The sequence below is a fragment of the Wallemia ichthyophaga genome (genome assembly GCF_000400465.1).
Source record: "Wallemia ichthyophaga EXF-994 unplaced genomic scaffold scaffold5, whole genome shotgun sequence".
NCBI lineage: Eukaryota > Fungi > Basidiomycota > Wallemiomycetes > Wallemiales > Wallemiaceae > Wallemia > Wallemia ichthyophaga.
In genome coordinates this window covers 23,606-45,134 of record NW_008806278.1, presented here as the reverse complement: position 1 = coordinate 45,134, position 21,529 = coordinate 23,606, and the positions used below count along the sequence as shown (strand labels likewise).

At 47.2% G+C, this 21,529-nt stretch overlaps 10 protein-coding genes across 10 annotated transcripts; 7 read left to right on the top strand and 3 right to left on the bottom strand.

The window, feature by feature from the left end:
* Position 1: 1 nt before the first annotated feature.
* On the bottom strand, positions 2–238 carry J056_003561 (uncharacterized protein; the record flags this gene model as incomplete). Its single annotated transcript, XM_009268777.1, has 2 exons — positions 2–50; positions 93–238. The coding sequence occupies 2 exons, from the start codon at positions 236–238 to the stop codon at positions 2–4; spliced, it is 195 nt and encodes a 64-aa protein (XP_009267052.1).
* Positions 239–524: 286 nt separating this feature from the next.
* J056_003560 (Putative phospholipid-transporting ATPase C24B11.12c) lies at positions 525–8,397 on the top strand (the record flags this gene model as incomplete). Its single annotated transcript, XM_009268776.1, has 7 exons — positions 525–2,298; positions 2,344–3,351; positions 3,407–3,495; positions 3,642–6,255; positions 6,301–7,733; positions 7,777–7,953; positions 7,999–8,397. 7 exons carry the CDS (start codon positions 525–527, stop codon positions 8,395–8,397), a joined length of 7,494 nt encoding a protein of 2,497 aa, XP_009267051.1.
* A 194-nt stretch (positions 8,398–8,591) lies between these two features.
* Positions 8,592–9,492, bottom strand: J056_003559 (Major allergen Asp f 2; the record flags this gene model as incomplete). The annotated part of the gene is made up of 2 exons (XM_009268775.1): positions 8,592–9,061; positions 9,108–9,492. 2 exons carry the CDS (start codon positions 9,490–9,492, stop codon positions 8,592–8,594), a joined length of 855 nt encoding a protein of 284 aa, XP_009267050.1.
* A 245-nt stretch (positions 9,493–9,737) lies between these two features.
* J056_003558 (Zinc transporter 3) lies at positions 9,738–11,268 on the top strand (the record flags this gene model as incomplete). Its single annotated transcript, XM_009268774.1, has 5 exons — positions 9,738–10,344; positions 10,389–10,608; positions 10,650–10,818; positions 10,864–11,207; positions 11,253–11,268. The coding sequence occupies 5 exons, from the start codon at positions 9,738–9,740 to the stop codon at positions 11,266–11,268; spliced, it is 1,356 nt and encodes a 451-aa protein (XP_009267049.1).
* Positions 11,269–11,806: 538 nt separating this feature from the next.
* Positions 11,807–12,748, top strand: J056_003557 (Zinc-regulated transporter 1; the record flags this gene model as incomplete). Its single annotated transcript, XM_009268773.1, has 1 exon — positions 11,807–12,748. One exon carries the CDS (start codon positions 11,807–11,809, stop codon positions 12,746–12,748), a length of 942 nt encoding a protein of 313 aa, XP_009267048.1.
* Positions 12,749–13,387: 639 nt separating this feature from the next.
* On the top strand, positions 13,388–14,086 carry J056_003556 (uncharacterized protein; the record flags this gene model as incomplete). The annotated part of the gene is made up of 3 exons (XM_009268772.1): positions 13,388–13,489; positions 13,539–13,884; positions 13,938–14,086. 3 exons carry the CDS (start codon positions 13,388–13,390, stop codon positions 14,084–14,086), a joined length of 597 nt encoding a protein of 198 aa, XP_009267047.1.
* Positions 14,087–14,195: 109 nt separating this feature from the next.
* Positions 14,196–16,013, top strand: J056_003555 (uncharacterized protein; the record flags this gene model as incomplete). The annotated part of the gene is made up of 1 exon (XM_009268771.1): positions 14,196–16,013. One exon carries the CDS (start codon positions 14,196–14,198, stop codon positions 16,011–16,013), a length of 1,818 nt encoding a protein of 605 aa, XP_009267046.1.
* A 212-nt stretch (positions 16,014–16,225) lies between these two features.
* Positions 16,226–19,313, top strand: J056_003554 (uncharacterized protein; the record flags this gene model as incomplete). Its single annotated transcript, XM_009268770.1, has 2 exons — positions 16,226–16,955; positions 17,014–19,313. The coding sequence occupies 2 exons, from the start codon at positions 16,226–16,228 to the stop codon at positions 19,311–19,313; spliced, it is 3,030 nt and encodes a 1,009-aa protein (XP_009267045.1).
* Positions 19,314–19,750: 437 nt separating this feature from the next.
* On the top strand, positions 19,751–20,274 carry J056_003553 (uncharacterized protein; the record flags this gene model as incomplete). Its single annotated transcript, XM_009268769.1, has 2 exons — positions 19,751–19,876; positions 19,927–20,274. The coding sequence occupies 2 exons, from the start codon at positions 19,751–19,753 to the stop codon at positions 20,272–20,274; spliced, it is 474 nt and encodes a 157-aa protein (XP_009267044.1).
* Positions 20,275–20,378: 104 nt separating this feature from the next.
* J056_003552 (Glycerol-3-phosphate dehydrogenase 2) lies at positions 20,379–21,504 on the bottom strand (the record flags this gene model as incomplete). The annotated part of the gene is made up of 3 exons (XM_009268768.1): positions 20,379–21,369; positions 21,419–21,425; positions 21,471–21,504. The coding sequence occupies 3 exons, from the start codon at positions 21,502–21,504 to the stop codon at positions 20,379–20,381; spliced, it is 1,032 nt and encodes a 343-aa protein (XP_009267043.1).
* Positions 21,505–21,529: the final 25 nt, after the last annotated feature.

Here is a 21,529-nt window from a genome sequence, read left to right as displayed (position 1 = left end):
ATCACATTTCCGTCTCTTGCTTGTCAATTATCTTGGACACGGCCATGAATCTGTACAGTGTGAGCGACGCGTGGTTACAACACACCACTCACTGAGAAGCATGCGAAATGGACAGCTTCTGCATCTGCTGGAGCTGTTCGGCGGCAATCTTGAACTGCTGATTCGACTGGCTGATATTCTCCTGGAGCTTCCCGAGCTGGTGGCTTAGTTGCTGGTAGTGGCGCGTCTTAACGTCCATGATCGTTTGAATGTGAGGATGTTTGATGTGCGGGGTGCTCCTGCACGCCATGCACAACACACGCTCGGACCTACATGACGCGGCATCTCGCGTCATCTCCCGCCATCTAGCAACCCCGCTTCATATCTCTCCGTGAAAGCTAATCTGGCGGAAATCACCTTAAGCAAGTGCGGGGAGTGTGGGTGAAGCCTTCCGAGTAGGAATATCTGGTGCATCTATAGCTATTTGTACTTTAATATTTGCAATTTATGATTTCAATCCATCTCTCTTCCTCTCTTCCAATGATATGGCCAGCCCGTTGACGCTCCAGGATATCCTCGACTTGAAGGGGGAAGATCCGCTGCTATTTCTGTTGAACGAGCGCAACACTCTCGCGTCGCAGAACAACCAGCTGTGGAATCTGATAGACAGGCAGAAGTCGACGATAAATAAGCTCAATGTTGAGTTGGATACGCTGCCACACGAGCAGCAGCAGCACTCTCAACCCACACACCACCTTGCACTGTCGAAAAAATCACACTCGCACGACGACGCGATCAATCTTCCCATCAAGCCTGCAATGCTCTCTGCTATGGAGAAAGCTCAGCTTTCGCAGCAGCACAAGTCCAAGTCTAGCCCATACATGCAACACGCCAGCCACTCATTTAACACGCTCCCTCAAGCACGCAGTCACTACCAGCATCTTTCTCCAAAACAGCCCGCCATCACGCCTTCTGTCAAGACTGCTGCTCCCCCAGTACCTGTCTTCAAGCTCACTCCAACTCTCGTTCCTGCTCTCCAACTTGCCGTGCTGTCTTCATCAGTGAAACCTAACAAAGACAACAAGAGCGTGTATAGCTTTACTATTACCGTCAAGTATGAGCCATCGAATGCTGAGTGGAAAGTCGACAAATCATACGATTCGATACACGCACTTGATATCAAAGTTAGGGAGATTATCAAAAAACCTTACTTCAAGCATACTAAGGGTAGACTGGTGTCCTTGCCTGATAAAAGCATTTTCAAGGACAGATCCCCTAGTAAAGTTTTGCAGCAGAAAACACAGTTAGAAAACTATTTTCACTCGATAATATCAATTCCACATACCTACACTATCATTCCCAAGAATAGCGCTACTCCACATATGGAACTAGCTGCCTTCCTCTCTTCAGACTTTGTCAGACCAAACCAAGCATCCCAAATCAACGGCACCAAAGATGGCTACCTCACCAAGAAGGGCAAGAACTTGGGTGGCTGGAAGACGAGGTATTTTACCATAGGGAGGGAGGGTATACTCGATTACTACGAGCAACGAGGCGGTAGCCAAATTGGTAGTATAAGAATACACGACGCATCTATCGGCAGGCAGCATCCATCTCGGGCATCGTCTGATTCCAGCTCAGCAAATGAACGAGACAGCGCATTCAAGCATGCTTTTCTTATTCTAGAAAGACACCAGGCCACGCAGAATGAAAAAGATAGACATATACTATGTGCTGAGAATGACTTGGAGAGGGATAACTGGATCAACACTCTACTATGGCATCAAAGGACACATAGCAATGTTGGTGGTGCCTCTTCGCCCGTTTTGCATGAGAGAACAAATATAGCAGAAGATAGCACTCCGAATTCTGCCAACAACGGGTTGAAACGTCGGGCGACGTCGTTGAAAACGCGTTCATTAGAAACACACAAATTGAAAGATGTGGAGCGTCCACGCACTTCCGACAGCAAACCCATATCGAAAGAGGAAATCCAGCCGTCGAACTCAGTCAGTCTCACCTCGCTGCCGCCTGAAGTCTCCTCCAAATTCTCCATACCGAAGGTACTCGCTGACGCCCGAAATACTGGGAAAGTCGACGCTCTTGGCATATCTCAACATGGCGAAAGTGCAAATTTACTCCCACAACGCCAAGGTAGCATACATTCCTTGAGTGGGCAGTATAAGGCTGTCGGCGCTAAGCTCAATGAATCGTGCGAAAGCATAGACAAGTCTGAGAAGCAGCATGAGCGTGATCATAAAGGGAAAAGTCGTGGGTTCTGGGGTGCCTTTAGTGGGAGTAGTAGTGGGAGTTCCAAAGGTGAGTTTCAAGGTTTGATAAGACTTTAGCTAACTCGCATATCAGACAAATCAGCACCAAAGCTGCCTGTTTTCGGTGTACCAGTTGATGATTCACTCCAACAAGCCCAGATCGCTGGCTTGCCTGCTGTGGTGTTTAGGTGCATTCGATACCTTCAACACGTTAAAGCTGAAGAGGAGGAGGGCATATATAGGCTGTCAGGTTCGAGTACCCAGGTGAAGGGGCTCAAAGAGCGCTACAATAGTGAAGGAGATATAGACTTGATTGAAAGTGACGACGTTTTCGATCCACATGCTATCACGGGTTTACTCAAGTTGTACTTTAGAGAGTTGCCAGTTAGTCTTCTGACGAGAGAACTACACTTTCAATTTTTACAAGTGGCAGACATACCAGACCCAAAAAAGAGGGTGAGAGAGCTAGGCAGATTGGTGTCGCTTCTCCCGATTGCCAATTACGCACTCCTTAGGGCATTGGTTTCGCATCTTACTGATGTTGTGTCGAGTGAGGAGATCAACAGAATGTCACTGAGAAACGTTAGTATCGTATTCAGTCCGACTTTGGGTATACCAGCTCCACTGTTTGGTTTGTTATTGACTGAGTTTAAGTACGTCTTCAACGTTGGAGATGGCGGCAAACCAGTGCCTTTGGAGGATCAGTCTACCGAAGAAGAGGATAATGATAATGATAATGACGACGACAATGACCATGTCGATAACGTGGATTCGATAGCAGAATCACTTGCAGAATCATTCGTTTCAACTGCTAAACCATCATTCGAAACTACACCGACAGAAATCATGGAAGATGAGACGGTGGATGTGGTCATGCCAGCACCTAAGGTCAACACTGAAAGAAAGAGGCCACCAGCACCGCTGAAAATACCACCACTGAATGCACCGATTAGTGCACCACTCAATCGAACATTTTCGCCGCCAATAACGACACCAACGACACCGGCTCGACCATCGAGACATAGAAGAAAGAACAGAAACTCAGCGCTGTATGAGGATGTAGATATTGATTCAATATTAGGGCTACGGCCGAAGAATATCCGTGAGGCTTTAGCAAGCGCAGGAGGATTTTGATAAAAACTGACAAGAGAAAACAGATGCACATGAAATGAATAATGACAGGAACAGCAGCAGCAAACAAGATAACAAAATGACGTTTGAGGACAGCGATGTCGATCCCGCAATGGTCCACCTGGATAAATAGGCGATAGGCGATAAGGATGAAAAGGAAACATGTATTTAACATAGAGGCTTTAAATTAACAAGATCTGTAATTAAGCATTGATACCCGTCTAATAACGACAATCACCTTGTTTACTCACAACGATGAAGCCGTCTGAGAGGCTGCCGACGTCGACGCCGACGAAGCCCGGCATTTTTCAGAAATGGGATGAATTCAGTATTGAGAAAATGTTTGCGTCAAAGAAGCGCAAGCCATTGCCACGGTCCGTGTATCTCAACAGCCCGCTGCCGCACGAGTCCACGCTGGGGAAAAAGACGTGGACAGAGAAGCTGCTACATCCGCGATCAACGCATCACGTCGGCCCTGGTTGGGTCTACACGACGAATCAAATAATATCCTCGAAATACACAATTCTCACTTTCGTGCCTCGAAACATCTTGGAGCAATTTAGGCGTGTGGCCAACCTGTTCTTCCTCGGAATCGCGATTCTCCAGTTCTTTCCCAAGTTCTCTACAATAAACGCCGGTGTCGTTATCCTCCCGCTTATCATCATCGTCTTCATTACTGCGTGTAAGGATGGCTATGAAGATATCAAGAGGCACCAATCAGATAGAAAGGTGAACCACTCAAAGGTTAAGGTTCTCAAAGGCAAGTACGGCGAGAGCCGCCATAGCGATTACCACTATCACAACTTCAATCACATAGAAGCAAAATCAAAGACGTTTACAGGTGGTCTTCCAAAGGGCGCTATGCTTGGTAAACTTAGGCTTAAGAAGAAATCTAAGAACAGAGACCATGTTCCTCCCCCAAACCTCCCTGATGCTGTTACCTCTCTCGACGACGAACTTAAGTTCGAGAGCGATCAGATGGGAAGGCACAGCGTAGGCAACCCTCCCGAGTTAAATGACACCGGCGAATTCAATGGTAGGCAGGTCGGTCTCGTTGATGACCTTGAAAACCCTCGCACGTACACTCCGCCACCGCCTCCGGCGCAGTTGCCCGCAGGCCCCATCCCTGAAAATGACGCAGAGGAGGTGGAGGAGGGTGAAGAAGACGATGGTCAAGATGATGCGGGAAATAGTTGGAGGACTATGCTATGGGAAGATGTTAAAGTTGGTGATTTTGTCAAGATTCACAACAACGAGCCATTTCCAGCAGGTGAGCGCAGGGTGCAAGAATCTATTTCCACTTTACTAATAAGAGTTCTAGACATTGTCGTATGCTCGACCTCGGAAGAAGAAGATGTCTGTTTCGTTGAGACCAAGAACTTGGATGGTGAAACCAACCTCAAATCTAGACACGCTATTCCTCAACTATCTCACCTCACCAGCCCAGCTGCGATTGCTAGAGAGTGCCACGGATACAGAATCGACAGTGAGCCAGCGGATGTGAACATGTTCAGGCTTAATGCAGCCGTCGTCAAGGAGGACCAACAACCAGTCAAATGCCCCGTCGATATGTCAACTATGCTGCTTAGAGGTACTGTTCTACGCAACACCAAATGGGTCATCGGTGTTGTTCTCTTTACCGGCTCAGACACCAAAATCATAGCAAACTCTGGTATTACTCCGTCAAAGCGTGCCAAGACTGAACGTCTCATGGATCCGCAGGTAGGATTTAACCTGGCGTTGCTTGCGATTATTAGCGCAATTTGCGCCATCGTCGCCTACACCATCGAAGTAGACGATCAGCGGAATGGAGCGTACTGGACGTACAACGATGACAGACCAGATGATAACCCATCTACCAATGGTGTTTTCACCTTCTTTAACGGTCTCATTACTTTCCAGAACATTGTGCCAATCTCGCTTTACATTTCGATGGAGTTTGTGCGGACGTGTCAGGCAGGCTGGATATATCTCGATAAAGAAATGAGATATAAAAAGAACGGTTATAGGACTGTAGCAAGATCGTGGAATCTGTCTGATGAGCTTGGTCAAATTCAGTACATTTTTTCTGACAAAACTGGTACTTTAACTCAAAATGCCATGATCTTTAGACAGTGCTCGATCGCCGGAAAAGTTTACAAGGCAGATGAAAATACAGTCGTTGAAAGCAAATTGTCTATAGGACACTCCCCAGACATTCCAGCATCGATAGTCGACAGCGTCACGCCATTGAATCAGACTAAGGCGGGATCAGAATTCAACTCCTCAGATGGTCACGAGCCACACGTAAATAAACACACCACCACTAGGGGGGAGAATCCCCAAGAAACTGAAGAAGTACCCAAGTTTTTCTCTTCTGTGCTTCAAGAGGATATCAGAGGTGGTGTGAATGAAGAAGCTGAAAAGAAAAGCCAAGATACAGACGCATTCCTCACTTGTTTATCTCTCTGCCATACAGCATTAGCTGCTGAAAAGGAAGACGGTACACTTGAATACAAAGCACAATCTCCTGATGAGTCTGCTTTGGTTCAGGGTGCTGCTGATATCGGCTACGTATTCAAGGGTAGAGACAGAAACATCCTCAAGCTGCAGACTCCATTCACGGGAGACGGCATGGATCACTATGAGCTTCTCAACGTCCTTGAATTCTCATCAGCGAGGAAGAGAATGAGTGTGGTAATCAGAAAGCTGTCTCCTAAAAGAGCTCAAATGAAGATAGACATGGCCAACAATGTTGCCAGGGGTGAACGCAACCCGAAGATCGCCCTAGATGACGACGATGAGGAGGAAAGTGAAATCATTCTTCTCACTAAAGGTGCCGATAACATAATTTTCGAGAGGTGTGAGGCGAACGTTCACAATCAGGGTATGAAAGGTAGTTGTAGTGCTTTCTATTGACACGTTCTAATACTACTCTTAGATGCCACTGACAAGGACCTCAGTCTGTTCGCCAGTGAAGGTCTTCGTACACTCTGTCTCGGCTACCGCGTTGTTCCTACAGAAGTCTATGAAGAGTTCAGTAAGGAATACAACGACGCAACAGTGTCATTGGAGGACCGTGAGAACCTCATCGAAGCTGTAGCCAGCAAGTTTGAGACAAACTTGACTTTGCTCGGTGCGACAGCGATCGAAGACAAGCTGCAAGATGGTGTTCCAGAAACTATCCGTGATTTAAAGAGAGCAGGTATTAAGGTCTGGGTAGCAACTGGTGACAAGCTGGAAACAGCGATAGCTATTGGCTATTCCACACAGTTGCTGACAGATGACAACAATCTAATAATAGTTAGAGGTGGAGAGTACGGCGACCGGAACTCTGCTTATTCTCAGATGCGCAGAGCAATGGAGCAGTTCTTCCCCGGCGAGAATATCCCATCACGTTTGAGGAACCAGCCGCCAGATAATCACTATGATGGCGGATCGAAGCGATCATCGACTCAATCACATGCAATGTCAGACATGGAGTCGCTAGTTGGCGCAGACAACGGCCAGCGAGACGGTGGATATGCACTGGTCATCGATGGCACGGCACTGACGCACGCCCTCTCTGAACCATGGAGCAAAGATTTGTTGCTCAATCTAGCGCTCAAATGCCAGTCAGTCGTATGCTGCAGAGTTTCACCGCTACAGAAAGCCCTCGTAGTTCGTCTCATCAAAGATAACCTCGATACTATGACACTTGCGATCGGCGACGGCGCTAACGATGTCTCAATGATCCAGGCGGCGCACGTAGGTATAGGTATAGCGGGCGAGGAGGGTCTTCAAGCAGTCAACTCGTCCGATTATGCTATCGCTCAATTCCGCTACCTGAAAAAACTTCTTCTCGTTCATGGTCATTGGTATTACTACCGAAACAGCAACGCCATCCTTAGCTTCTGGATTAAGAATATTAACGGCGCCGCGGTTCTCTTCTGGTATCAGTTCTATTGTGCCTTTTCGACGTCGTACGTTTACGCGTACATCTATCTTTTATTGTGGAACGTGCTGTGGACAATATGCCCTCCTATCGGTCTCGGACTATTTGATTCTGTGCTGAGCGACAGAGTTCTCATGGCTATTCCTGAGTTGTACAAGTATGGTAGAACAGCACAGTATTTCAATCATCGGCTTTTCTTCCTTTACGTATTTGAGGCCATCGTCCAATCAACAATAGTGTTTTTCTTCACATATTACGCTTATCAATCACCAACTGCTCGCAGCGATGGGTTTGACGTGTACATTTACGAAATGTCGACAACCATGATTGTTTCGATCGTCACAGGAACAAATCTTTTAATCAGTTTGAACGCTCGGTCGTGGAATTGGTGGATTGCATTCGGCATGTTTTTTGGTATTGTTTTGGTTTGGGCTTTTACTGTGAGTGGGCTTGAGACTCTACACTCAATCTAACGTCTTATAGGGAGTCTATAGCGCTTTGTCACCTCAGCTGGTATGGACGAACGTATGGGGTAACGATTATTTCGTCTTCCACTCCCCCTTGTTCTGGTTCTGCGTGATATTCACAGTCATTTTCTCGTTGATACCGAGATATCTTTTCAAAGCGTACAAGTTTCAATTTCACCCAGATGATATTCACGTAGGTAGCTATTCCATTGTTGGCGAAATCTCACAACTCCCATAGATTATGCAATACGTACAAAAGAAGGACGATAATCATGACTTTGAGAACGACCCATTGATGCAGTCTCATTTGCAGAATGCGTACTACGAAGATTCGGAGTACCCACCAAACAGACCCTCTTCAGCCAGATCGGGGCAGAGGATAGACATGAGGACGGGAGAGAGATCAAGCGGACGGAATGCGACATTCAACTTTGATCAAGAAGAGAATGGATATGCATTGCAAAGATTGCAATCCCACCTCAGCGAGACGTCCTCTCAATTCCACCGCAGACCTTCGACGCACGACGCCCAAGCTCGGAAACGTAAGTTGAAGCGCAAGAGCAAAAACTGGACATCCCGAACGGTCGACTCATTCAAAACTGCGATGCCAACAATGCGTAAAACCAAAAATTCTTAATCACCTTGCATACTGAAACGTGAAATCAACATGGACAATTGTTTAACTTTTCTACACACACACACACACTTACCCCGCCTATTCACGACTAATTAACGCATGAGATAATTATAATGCTGTTAACTTGTATAATAAACCATAAGTCTTTAGATAACAAGCCAGTTAAATTTTATTCAGAATTACTTTACAATTTCCTACTCGGCGGTGGTGCAGTGTTCTTCTCCATTAGCGTGGGTATGACAGAGCAACGGAGCGTCATCGGTAGGCGATGGCTCGGGTTCTGGTGTCGGTGTTGGTGTAGACTTAGACTGATCAGCTGAATCTGCGTACTCGTCGCACCCAACACCCGGGACAGCGAAGGTGTGAGCCCACGCATCTAAAGCGAAATACTGCAGCGTCTTCATATTCCAAGCAGCTTCACTTGCATTATTCTTTGCTAAATCGATCAGTGTCTCATATTCATCTGCTGCATGGCCAACAGATCCACCAGCAACTATCGGCAAGTGTGAAAAGCGATGTATAAGGTCAATGCCCCAGAATTTACCGGCTTGATCATCTGGAACGAGGTGACCTAAAGCACAAACTTGCTCTATTGGTTTGCGGGTCTCGTAGCTTAGATCGCAAATGACAGTTTCAAGAGTGCCATTGGTACCTCTGTGATGTCCTGTTGGTTTTTTTTAGTCTAGAACAGCCCTTTTTTTATAACAGACCTGCATAGTAGCCGTCGTACAGGGCGCAAAGTCCATCGGGATCGTCGCATCGAAGCGAAGCACCAGCTTTATCTCCATCGGAAAGACTGGCAAATATCCCAGCTGCAACGGGTTGATTCTCTGGATTTGAGGAGGAGCCGAAGTATTTGTCAATCAACTCATCTTCTGTTCCTGCTCTCTGGAGGTATGATTGAGCATTGTGTGAAAATCTTTCAAAATCATCGAGTGCTTTCTCGAGCTGAATGGTCTGAGTTGCGTTGCAGGATTCATGAATAGACATTCGAGCAATGTAGTCAGGATTGACCCATTCAGCGTGGTCGAATGGTGCTGCGCGTGTGAAAGCCGACGAAATTACCAGTGTAGCCAGTGTGGTAAAAGTTTTCATCGCTTTTTTCTCTCCGTTCAATGTGGAAGATCAACTAGATTTTTTTCTGCTTTATACAAATCAAAGCCTGCCAAGCTGCGTACTGCCACAGTGAGCTTGGTCTCGTGCTCGATTTTCCTATGGAAGCCGCCCTCACATGGTGCCTGACGAGCCATACCAAGAAATGACCTTCGCAGTTATCTCATACAGAGAGCAAAAAAAGAGCAGAAACTCACTTCTATACCTTCCAATTGCATTTTCAGAATATGCGCTATATATTCTCCCTATTGGCTGCAGCGGGAGCTGCTTCAGCAGCGATAGTAAATGGGAATGAGACTTCTGGTCCGAGAGGGCAAGGTAACTGCTCACTCTCAAACGGCACTTTTACCTGCTCGAGTGGGGCTGAGTGCACTTTCGACACGAGTATTTCTGCATTTCGCTGCGAAGGTGACTCAGGCTCGCCCACTGGTGGGATAACAGACGGGAGCGACAGCGACACAGGAGGCAAAGAGATGCAAGGCCCCCCTGGACGTTCGTGTCATCAGCATGAGATGCATTGGCACTGCGACGACGGCTCTTTCTGCGAATTTGACAACGGCGTGTGGCTTTGCGAGACGAATAGCTCTGAAGGAGGCACTTGTGTAGTACATGGTGGACATACGCACGGTGACTGCTCAGATCAGTGTGGATCAATCGATATAGGAGAGTACGATCAACCGCTGCACATCGGTGCAATATTTATCCTGCTAGTCAGCAGTGCATTGGGAGTGGGCCTTCCAATAGCTTTTTCTGGCTTCAAAATGCGTTCATTTTTCAGCTGGGGTTTGTTCGTGGTGAAACATTTCGGTACCGGGGTTATACTCTGCACTGCTCGTAAGTGGCCATTACTGAAATAGCATACACTAATCACAAAACAGTCATTCATCTTCTATTCCACGCGTTTGTGATGTTTAACAACGACTGTATAGGCGAGTTGGCGTATGGGCCTGCAGCAGCAGCTATCGCGCTGGCCGCTGTGTATGTCGTCTTCTTATTCGACTATATTGGAATGAGATTCTTTGCAAGAAAAACAAGACAACTAGCGGAAGCGACTAGGACTGAAAACAGGTCAAATGATGGCAAAGATGACATATCTGAGTAGGTTCAGCCTGATGCATTGCCAAAACTGACATTACTAGTGTTGACTCAGCTCAAATATCGCCAGAAATTGCAATGAGTCAGCTTAAATGGGAAGTCTCGCTGCTTGAAATAGGAATTGTGTTCCACAGTGTGATGATTGGCGTTTCTCTTGGGGCAACAGGAGGAGACCAGTTCGTACCATTTCTGATTGCAATTGTGTTTCACCAAGTGGGTTGTTTACTTAGCTTGAGAAACATTTTTAACAAGATGAAGTTGTTTGAGGGTTTAGCTCTAGGTTCGCGGGTGTGTTTTTTGATTTTCAAAACCTGGCACAAAATGAAGGTGTTTATAATGGCGGTATGCTTCAGTTTGATCACTCCAATTGGTATAGCTATTGGCATTGGAGTGCATGAAAGCTACTCTCCAAACTCTAAATCAGCTCTCCTCGCACTTGGCATTCTCAATGGACTATCTGCTGGTGTGCTGATCTATGCAGCACTTGTGGAGCTAATTGCAAATGACTGGTTCAAGAGTCCTGAGATGAGAAGCAGTGGTGTCTTTAAGACATGTCTGGGTATTACAATGTTGCTACTTGGGTCACTCTTGATGGCGGTGCTGTGAGTGTCTCAAGATGCGTCGTTCCATACTAATAACGTCGACAGCGGTAAATGGGCTTGATTTGTAACTATATTTTCAATTTAGAGGTTCCTTGATTTACTACTTTGCCTGGATTGACGGGCAGTAGTTTGCCGCATATTGAGATACAGACGAATTATGCATCTCAAATTCAATATCACTTTAGTGAAATTAAACTAAAAATGACTTGCAAGGTTGCAAAGATAGTCGTTCCTGAGACGATCGCCCTGTCATTGCACCGTTTCGGTCATCAGTAACCTATTTTTCAAGCATTTCGGATGATTCTCAATAGCTCACTTGCATAAATAGAAAAATGGGCATGCAGTTTTTCCTTACATTGCTATCCACGGCAGCCATTATATCGGCATCAGCAGCGGTAGCAATTCGCGGAGAATTAGGAAGTGGACCGATCGGGCAAGGTGAATGTTTCGTATCGGGGAGTATTTATAGTTGCTCAACAGGCTTGAGTTGCGTGTTTGATGACACAATCTCTTCATTTCAATGTAATCATATACCCAACATACTTGAATCCTCAAAAAATTCTGATCAGTGCAATAGCGTCAGTACGGAAGAATACAACATGCCACTACATATTGCCGCTGTTTTTATCTTGCTCGTCGCAAGTGCGCTTGGTATTAATCTTCCAATTGCTCTTCACGCATTCAAAGAACAAAAAGCTTTTAAATGGGCGCTATTCATAGTGCAGCACTTTGGTACTGGTGTTATACTGTGTACAGCAATTGTGCATTTAATTTTCAGCGCGATTCACAAATTCGACGATGATTGTTTGGATGGACTGGCGTATAAACAAACACCGGCAGCAATAGTTTTAGCTGGCGTTTACATAGTATTTCTGTTTGATTACCTGGGTGGTCGCTTTAATTCTCGAAAACAAGCGCACGATGAAGCACTTAGAAAAGAATCACAAAATGACGCCAACTGCAACTGTGACATGATATCTGTCAGTGACTCAGTTAAAAAGATCCAGTATGACGCCGAGTCTACCCGCACAAACTCAGAAGCTGCAATGAAACAACTCAAATGGGAAGTCTTGCTGTTAGAGGGCGGCATTCTGTTTCATTCAATAATTATAGGAGTGGCGCTGTCAGTTTCAACGGGGGAGAGCTTTAAACCTTACCTGATCGCCTTGGTATTTCATCAGATGTTTGAGGGTATGGGATTAGGGTCGCGTATATCCCAATTGAGTTTCGAGAGATGGCACAAGCTGAAGATTTTCATTATGAGTTTTGCCTTCAGTATTGACACGTCACTGGGAATAATAATAGGGATTGGCATTAAAGAGACATACTCTCCTAGGTCAAAGTCAGCACTGATAGCTATTGGAACGATTACAGCGTTGTCAGCAGGGATACTGTTGTACGGATCGCTAGTGGAATTGGTGGCGAATGATTGGTTCAGAAGTCCTGAAATGCAATACGCAGGGAGGTTTAAAACATTTATCGGTATTTCGATGTTGCTGCTTGGGTCGCTATTGATGGCAGTACTAGCATATTGGGCGTGAGGATAGAGGAGGAAATGTGTAACAACAGAAGATGTAAAGGACGAAATGTATAATTTGGTTTAAATTTTGTGTCATCGTTTCTCAGAGTGTGCAATCAAACGACTTGGAAGATGCATCCGACGAGGACCACAGCGAGTGGGTGAATAATTAAGGAGAGAAGCAGCCTAGTAATAATCAACCTCCAGTGAAAGTGGATAAGCTCAAGGTTAGAGCGAGGAAGAGTGAGTGCGGGTGGAGTGAGTTCCAGTGGATATCCTAACCGAATAGATATAAATCCACCACCATGCGGGACAGAGCTGAGTGGGCTGCTCAATTGCTTTGCTAGTAGCGGTGATTTCCTTGGAGTTGGGCAATGTGCACAGTACAGTACATCGCTTGCGAATTGCATGTCGACCAAGGTGTGTATATTCTAATGAGCCGTTGAACATACTGATGCTGCTGCTTATAGGGCCGCTCTGCACCTAAAAAGGCGAATAGCATAAATTATCACCTATCCAAGGCCAAGACCAAGTAAAGTTGTACAGTATAAAGCATAAATCTATTCTATGTTTCTATGTTCCTATCAATATGTATTTCTTTTTATTCTTTGATTCCTGTTTAGGTCTACTGGATAGCTTTCATTGCACACTCCCACCACCAATGCTCAACCAGCTTATATCCGCATTCAGATCCTCGCTTACATTCAACAAGTCGTCCCAGCAGCTGAGATTCAGAGGCCAGCTTGCGCCTAGGCGGACAAAAGTGCGTTGTACTCCAACAGAAGCCATAGTCTAACGCACGTCTCGAATAGTACCGCAAAAGCCACAAGGGTAGAGTGGGATGTCCAACTGGTGGCAGCACTGCTGGTACTACCCTTGCATTCGGTGAATTTGGCCTGAGGGTCAAGCAAGGCACCAGGCTCTCAGCCAAGACGCTCCAGAGCTGCGAGGAGTCTATCAAGCGCAAGATAAAGCCACTCAAAGGCAGCCAGTGCTTTATGCGAGTATTCCCCGATATTCCTGTCTGCGTAAAGGGCAACGAGACCAGAATGGGTAAGGGCAAGGGTACATTTGAATACTGGGCGTGTAGAGCCCAGCCAGGCAAAGTTATATTTGAAGTTGGCGGCGGTGGAATGCGTTCTGAAGTGGCTCAAGAGGGTGTGTATTGATATACCACTTAGCACATAAAACCTCCTGCTAATACCCTCCAGCCCTTCGTCTAGCACAGGCTAAGATTCCTGTCAAGACTGAATTCGTAAAGCTCAGCGATCCACCAAAATTGGGCAGCGCTTATCTCACCTACCCACGCTCTAACGCCGGTGCAGCTGGTCCTGGTTTCGACGGCAGCCCTGCGCCTTGAATTATTGTAGAAAATTCATTTTTACTCTTTAGAAATACAATGAAGCTGATTGGCTGCTTTCTCATTGGGCACTCGATCTCAACCTCTACACATCTCATCTCAAACGACGATGATTCTGCGTGGGCTCACCAGACTCAGGAGATCTGGCTGCTATACGCCGCGGCTATTGCCTAAATTCTCCACCACGCCTTCATCTCTCTCTTCGAGCGGCGTCGATGGCCACAGCACGTCGCCATTCAACTTTGTTAAGGACGCAGACAGGGCACAGGACGAGTGCGATGTATGCATCGTCGGCGCTGGTCCTGCTGGCCTCAGCGCTGCGATCAAGCTCAAGCAGCTCAACGAGAATCTCAGAGTTGTGATTTTGGAGAAAGGTGCAGAAGTTGGATCACATATTCTCTCTGGTGCCGTTATCGAGCCAAAAGCGCTAGACGAGCTACTCCCAAATTGGAAACAACTCGGCGCTCCACTCAACCAACCTGCTACAAACGACAGCATGAAATTTCTCACTAAAAACTACGCTCTGCCTATACCACACCCGCCGCAGATGTCTAACCACGGCAACTACATCATTAGTCTCTCCAGATTAACTGCCTGGCTCGCTGAGAAGGCCGAGGAGCTGGGCGTTGAGATTTACCCGGGCTTCGCGGCAGCTGGTTTGAACTGGGTGGATGGAAAAGTTGGCGGCGTTGTTACTAACGAGATCGGAGTCGGGAAGGGTGGTGAACCCACTGAACACTTTGAGCCTGGTATGGTCTTCAACGCCAAAGCTACTCTCTTGTCCGAAGGCGCGCATGGCTCTATCTCCCAGAAAGTAATTAACCACTTTAAGCTGAGAGAAGGTAAGGATGAACAAACTTACGGTATTGGTATTAAGGAGGTATGGCGTGTGGACCCATCGAAACACCAAGCAGGCAACATCACCCACACGGTTGGATGGCCAATCGACAACGAAACTTACGCCGGTAGCTGGTGCTACCATATGGAAGACAATCTCGTATCAATTGGTCTCGTGATTGGCCTCGATTACCACAATCCATACCTCTCACCATTTAGAGAGTTCCAGAGGATGAAACACCACCCTGTTTTCAAGGATTTGTTGGACGGTGGTGAGTGTATAGCCTATGGAGGTCGCTCACTTAATGAGGGTGGTTTGCAATCCATCCCCCAGCTCCACTTCCCAGGTGGTGCGCTGATTGGATGCTCAGCTGGATTCGTGAATGTGCCCAAGATCAAAGGTGTGCACAACGCGATGAAGAGTGGTATGCTTGCCGCGGAAACGGCGCACGAGAGTATCTCGAATGAGAAGGATCAAGAGGTGGAATTCCAACCTGCCTCTGTTGATATGGCAGGGTATGAGGACAAGGTAAAAAATAGTTGGATATGGAAGGAGTTACATGAAGTGAGAAACATCAGACCGTCATTCCATTCGGTGCTCGGAAACCTCGGTGGATTGATATACTCGGGCATCGACAGTCTCTTGTTGAAGGGACGGACGCCTTGGACATTCCATCACCCGGGACCTGATTACGCCCAGACAAGACCAAAGCACGACTACAAGCCGATCGAATACCCAAATCCAGACGGGAAAATTAGTTTCGATATACTCACATCGGTATCGCGCACGTCTACGAACCACGAAGAGGATGAGCCGTCGCATCTGAAGTTGACGTCATCACCCAAGTACCACACAGCGCAGAATGTGGGTGTTTATGGAGGATTGCTTGGCAGAGCGTGTCCAGCGGCGGTGTACGAGTATAGAGACACAGCTGAGGATGGCGGGAAAGAGGATGCTCTGGGGCATAAATTCGTCATCAACTCGCAAAACTGCATACACTGTAAACTTTGCTCGATCAAGACACCGACGCAAGACATCACATGGACGACGCCACAGGGAGGTGGTGGTCCCAAGTATTCTATTACTTAGGATTGTAGAAATGAACAAGAGTACATGCAAATATTATATTTTACTTTAAACTTGAAACATTTTATTTCTAAGGCATGTGCGCGTTTGTGGGGAAAGCACGCGTGCCTTCTTAGGATACATAGTTGGAATTCCGAATTCCGAGTAGGAAGCCAGCCAAGGCAGGAATCTCAAATTCCGAGAATTGAGAAACGTTGTATGGTTGTTCAGTGACGATGAAATTGAACGGGAAGCCATCGACGAATACGCTCAACACGTTGAACAACTGGCTGCCTAATTGGCTGCAGCCGTTGGTGGACGGTGGGGAGGACATCTTGGATGGGGAGCGTACTGGTGAGAATACTAGTGCCAATCAAACCAGCGCCAATCAAACCACGCACACGCCCAACGAACAAAGAAGACATGAGACTCACGACGAACACGACGCACACGATACACGAAACTCACAATCAACGACAATACGCAACCCCACACCACTCACCACAACCACCACTGTGAAATCAGAACATCCACCGGCTCCACCAAGATTCAACGAGCCGTATTTCAACATACACGAGTACAAATGGCCTAGTATACCAGCCTACATTGGCTACATGATGGTTATATATATCCACATACCAGTCTCTATCTTTTTCGACGCGAATGTTTTCTATGTCTTGATTTGTCTGATTCAGTTCAACAGCTACATCTGGGCACTTGCCGTGTACTCGGTAGCCGTTGCAGTTTACTGGTTCATAATCCTGATAGCTGATCTGTATGCGTACAACAGATACTGGGGAATGGGCAGACCGCCTGTGACCAGTGCATATGTTTCGAACAGGCTGTTCAATCTGAGCAGCACGAGATCAGTGCAGCATTTCAGATTTCTCTGGAATATACGCAAGGAGGCTTGGCGGCAGAGCAAGCGAGACTACACGCTCGAAAGTACCCACCACTACCTGAACAGTGAGTTGTGCGAGTCTTGACTAAGCCGCCACCCACCATCTAACCAATGTTTACGCAGACTACCCGATAATACTCACGTGCATACCCCGTGCGGCAGTCTCGCTCGCGATAATCCTCCAATTCTATCACCCCGCACTCCTCTCTATACCGGTCAACGCCTTTTTCCGCACAGACGCCCAGCTGACGCGTTACGCAGCTGGTGTGCTTATAGCGCATGTGGCGTGGGTGGGTGTGCGAATGGGGATAGTTCTCGCCGCGTTCGCGCTGCACCACCTCGCTCTGGCGTGCACAAGCGTAAGCGTACCGTCGATGGCGGCTGACAAGGAGGCGCTGGTGCACGCGCGCGCTACCACCCGCAGCGCGGCGTGGGCGGGGCGCATGGAGGAGCGCATCGAGTCTGTCTTTAGACATGCTGTCAGCCCTGCTGCTCAGGAAAAGAGATTCAGCTGGAGCGTGAGAGATAGACCAACTACTCTTAATCTGCCACACACCCTCAGTCGCGATAGAGTGAGGAGCTCGAGTCTGTCGGACTCTGTCGTTGTCACATCGAGATCTGCTCCCGTCGTTCGCATTACGGAAAATTCCCTCGTCGCTACGCCTGTCATGGATGTAGATAGATGCGCTAGCAGCGCCACACCGTCGACTAGCGGGAGTGGGAGTGGGAGTGCGGAGGGGGATGAAGAGACCAAGAAGAGAAAGACTAGACATTTCAATAGGGAAACGGGTGAGATCAGTCAGAGTAGCGAGAGCAGTGGGGCTAGTGATTCGAGTGATTCTAGCGAGTCTAGCGAATCTAGCGAGTCATCGGAGCATTCAAACCAGCCTTACCATCCACAGCATCCACAGCATCCACAGCATACACAAACGCACACTCACCCACACATAGCCACTCATACACCCATTCACACACCCACTCACACCCCTTCAATCACCTCAGCAGGCCCGCTGAGTATCACCAGCTGGCACACGCCCGAGCGCGCGCCGACAGAGTACAGCCAAAGCCGATCAGCAGCCTCGCCGCGGATAGTCGCAGCACGCGACTCGACGACAACCATGTCCAGTCTAGGTGCAGTAGTGGGCGGCGGTACTGGCGGGAGTGGGAGTGGGAGTGGGAGTGGGAGTGGGAGTGGGAGTGCAAGTAGAAGTGTCAGCGCCAGCGGCAATGGCAGTGCTAATGGCCTCCCGCGTGACGATAGCTACGGGACACTGCCGGTGCCTCCACTACCTACATCCATTTCGGACGAGTTTGCGACAAGACAAGAGGGGAGCGAAGGGAGTGGGAGTGGAAGTAGCAGCCACCAGCTCCAGGCACACCCACACCGAACACATCCTATACACTCTACAGACCCCACACACCCCATACACCCCGTACACTCCCGCCAATCCAGCATAGAGAGGGATCTCATAGCGAGCGAGAGCCGCGACGCACTCGGACCTATCCAGTCGACGAGTCGGATGTTGGATGATTTTTCGTTAACGCCTGAGCGAGGGCTGGGAGGGGTAGGGGGAGGAGCAGAAGCAAGCATTAGCAGCAGTAGCAACGTTCACAATACCAACAGTAATGATATGATTACCAGTAATATTAGCCATACCAGCACCAACAACAATAATAATAATGACAACAATAACAACAATACCGCCAACAACTCCTCTAATGGCTCGTCAGGATCATCTTCGGATCTATCCCAACACAGCACTAACAGTGGCAGCTCGAGCTCACTCTCTCGAATGACAAGCTACTTGAGTCGCAAACTGAAGAAGAAGCGTGGGTCATCGCAGACGGTGGTGGATCGTGCGCGCGTGGGTGAAGGATCGAGTGAGGCAGTGGCCGACGGGTATAATGTGAACCAGGATGGCGTGGAGACGGAGACTGTGGGTGCATTCTCTGGTACATTCACAGGTGCTTTTGCAAGTCCATTCGAAGGTGTCTCTTCCGCTTCCCCACCCCCGCCGTACACACCTACACCCACGGTGAGCCACAGCGAGAGTCGGTCGACTATCGAACATATTAGTCCTGCGCCTGAGCGGGGCGAGAGAGGCGGGAGTGGGAGACAGGCGACGCATATGCAAGCTGCGCGAAATACGCAAAATACACAAGATACTCACTACCCACACTACTCGCATTCATCGCAAAACAATGCACTTCCTTCACGCTCCTCACAAAGGTTCAGATTGCCCGCTGAGCATATAGGATTAGGATTAAGCGATGAGGTGGATGAGGTGGATGCGGATGACAACGGCAGCACTGAAGAGCGCGCTGAAGAGAATACAGTACAGGACATGGATTGGGAGACACTCAGAGTGGAGTCCAAGAGACGTCTGCAGGATGAGCAGAGGAGGAGAGGAGATGTGATGTGATTGAAAGACAAGTTAAACACGGAAAAAGACAGGAATATTCCATATCTCTAATAACGCTAGTTATATATTGACTTAAATTTATTGATACGCCTAATTTATGTTTATTATCATTATTTACGTATTTATGCACGTACACGTACCAGAACTGTTGCTAATAAAATATAGCACAAAATCGGCGCATGAAAGTGGATCATGTGGAGATAATCTACGATACGCGGAGAGATCACCGAGGAAGTATACCGGATAAGGAAATATTTGTGTTTGAGGGTGAGTGCAATGACGACTGGTGACGTATAAAACTTTCACATATGAAACATGCAACTCGATTAGGAAGTAATGAATGTAAAGCGGGGGGAGGTGTGCGTCATTAATAATTCCTAACATAGTCCAGCATATGCCATCTTGCGAGACGACATCATTGAGATCAAGAAATTGACATGATATTCGAGGCTGAAGATTTGGAGTACGATATCAGCAAAGATAGCTCCTTCAGATGTAACAGCTACGCATATAGTGCGCCGAGTGGACATGGGTTAGGGTTGGAGATTGGGAGTATAGAAAGTGTGAGTTGAACTTGCTGACATTTTTCACTCAATTCTCACAAATTGCGAAGGAGACAAACCAAACAAATGAAACAAATCACGCAGAGAGCGGCAGTCACAGCAGCCACAATAAACACACCAAACACACCACGTCGCCCGCTAAGAAAAGCACATTGAAAACACCCCCACCAGTCAGCTTCAATACACCATCCCCACTGACGCGCAAGAGAAGCGTGAGCTTCGGCAGCGACCATGTGCAGAGTTTCGACAAAGCAGCACCACCAGATCGAGTGATCAGTAATAGTAACGTCGGGAGCAAGATGGCATACACAAGCACGACGGTAGTCACACTTCCAACGCATGCGACACCAGTAAGTGCGAGAGAATTGTGCACACGACTGAATACTATTTATATATAAAGTCGCTATATACCAGATTTATTTTGTAATAACCAACTCACTTATAACAAAAAGTCATTATATATAACATTATTCAAACAAAAACATTACGGTTAACTGCTGTTTTAAAGTCTAGAAGTAAGCTCCTTAGCAGGCTTGTTCTCGAAGGCAATCTCATAAACAGTCTTGAAGAGAGGGTAATTGTCAACCTTGCCTTTGTGGCTGAGGAATTCGTGAATTTCCTTTGCAGTGCCTGTACCTTGCAATCTTTGACCACCGAGAATTTCCTGCTCGAGTTGCTCGAAAGATTTACCAGTTTCAGCGTGAGCAGCGGCGACCTTACGGTTTCTACCACCGAGACAGGTGGTAATGAGATCGGCAACACCTGCAGACTCTTCAACGAAAGTAGCATCTTTGCATGAAGGGAAGAAGTCTTGACAGAATCTCTTCATTTCAAGCAAACCAACTCTCATGATTGCAGCTTTTGTGTTGTCACCCCAGTTCATACCGTCGTTGAAACCACAAGCGATGGCGACAATGTTCTTCATTGCTCCACAGAGAGAAACACCTTCAACATCTTCAACGATGGAAACTCTAAAGTAAGGTCTGTCAAAGAGTTTTTGGAAAATTTCACCATCTTTTCTGTCAGCGTAACCAATGGAAGTTTCACTGAATTTTTCGAGAGCAATTTCGTTGGCGATGTTTGCGCCGGAGAGAGCAGAGCATCTAATTCCCAATTCACGCTCAATAACCTTTGCAAAGATGTTGATGTTATCACCAACGACTTCAACACCTTTGATGAGAGAAACAGCGCGTGCTTTTGGGTTGATGTGGCCTTTAAGGGTGTTTAAAGTCTTTGGAAGGAATTGGTGGGGGATGACAATGATCAGGAGTGTTGCGTCTTCAACCGTGTCAATGAGATCTGGGTTTGCGATAACGTTTTCAGGGAATTTAGCGCCAGGAAGATATTTGACATTCTCGTGCTTCTCGTTGATGATATCTGTGAGGTTTCTACCATCGACTTGTTCTTCGAAAACCCACATAGGGACATCTCTTTCGAATAAGTCAGGCTTCTCTAAACAGCTTTGACCAGCCATTCTAGCGGCAACTGATCCCCTGTGATTTGTATGAGAGAATGCTTAATTGATTGTACGTGTGAACTAACCAGTTGCCTATGAGTGGATTAGTGTCTGTCTACGTAAGAAACTTCAACTCACCCGATCCAATAACTGCAACAGATTCTTTAACCATTTTAATTGACTAATTTGATGATGAC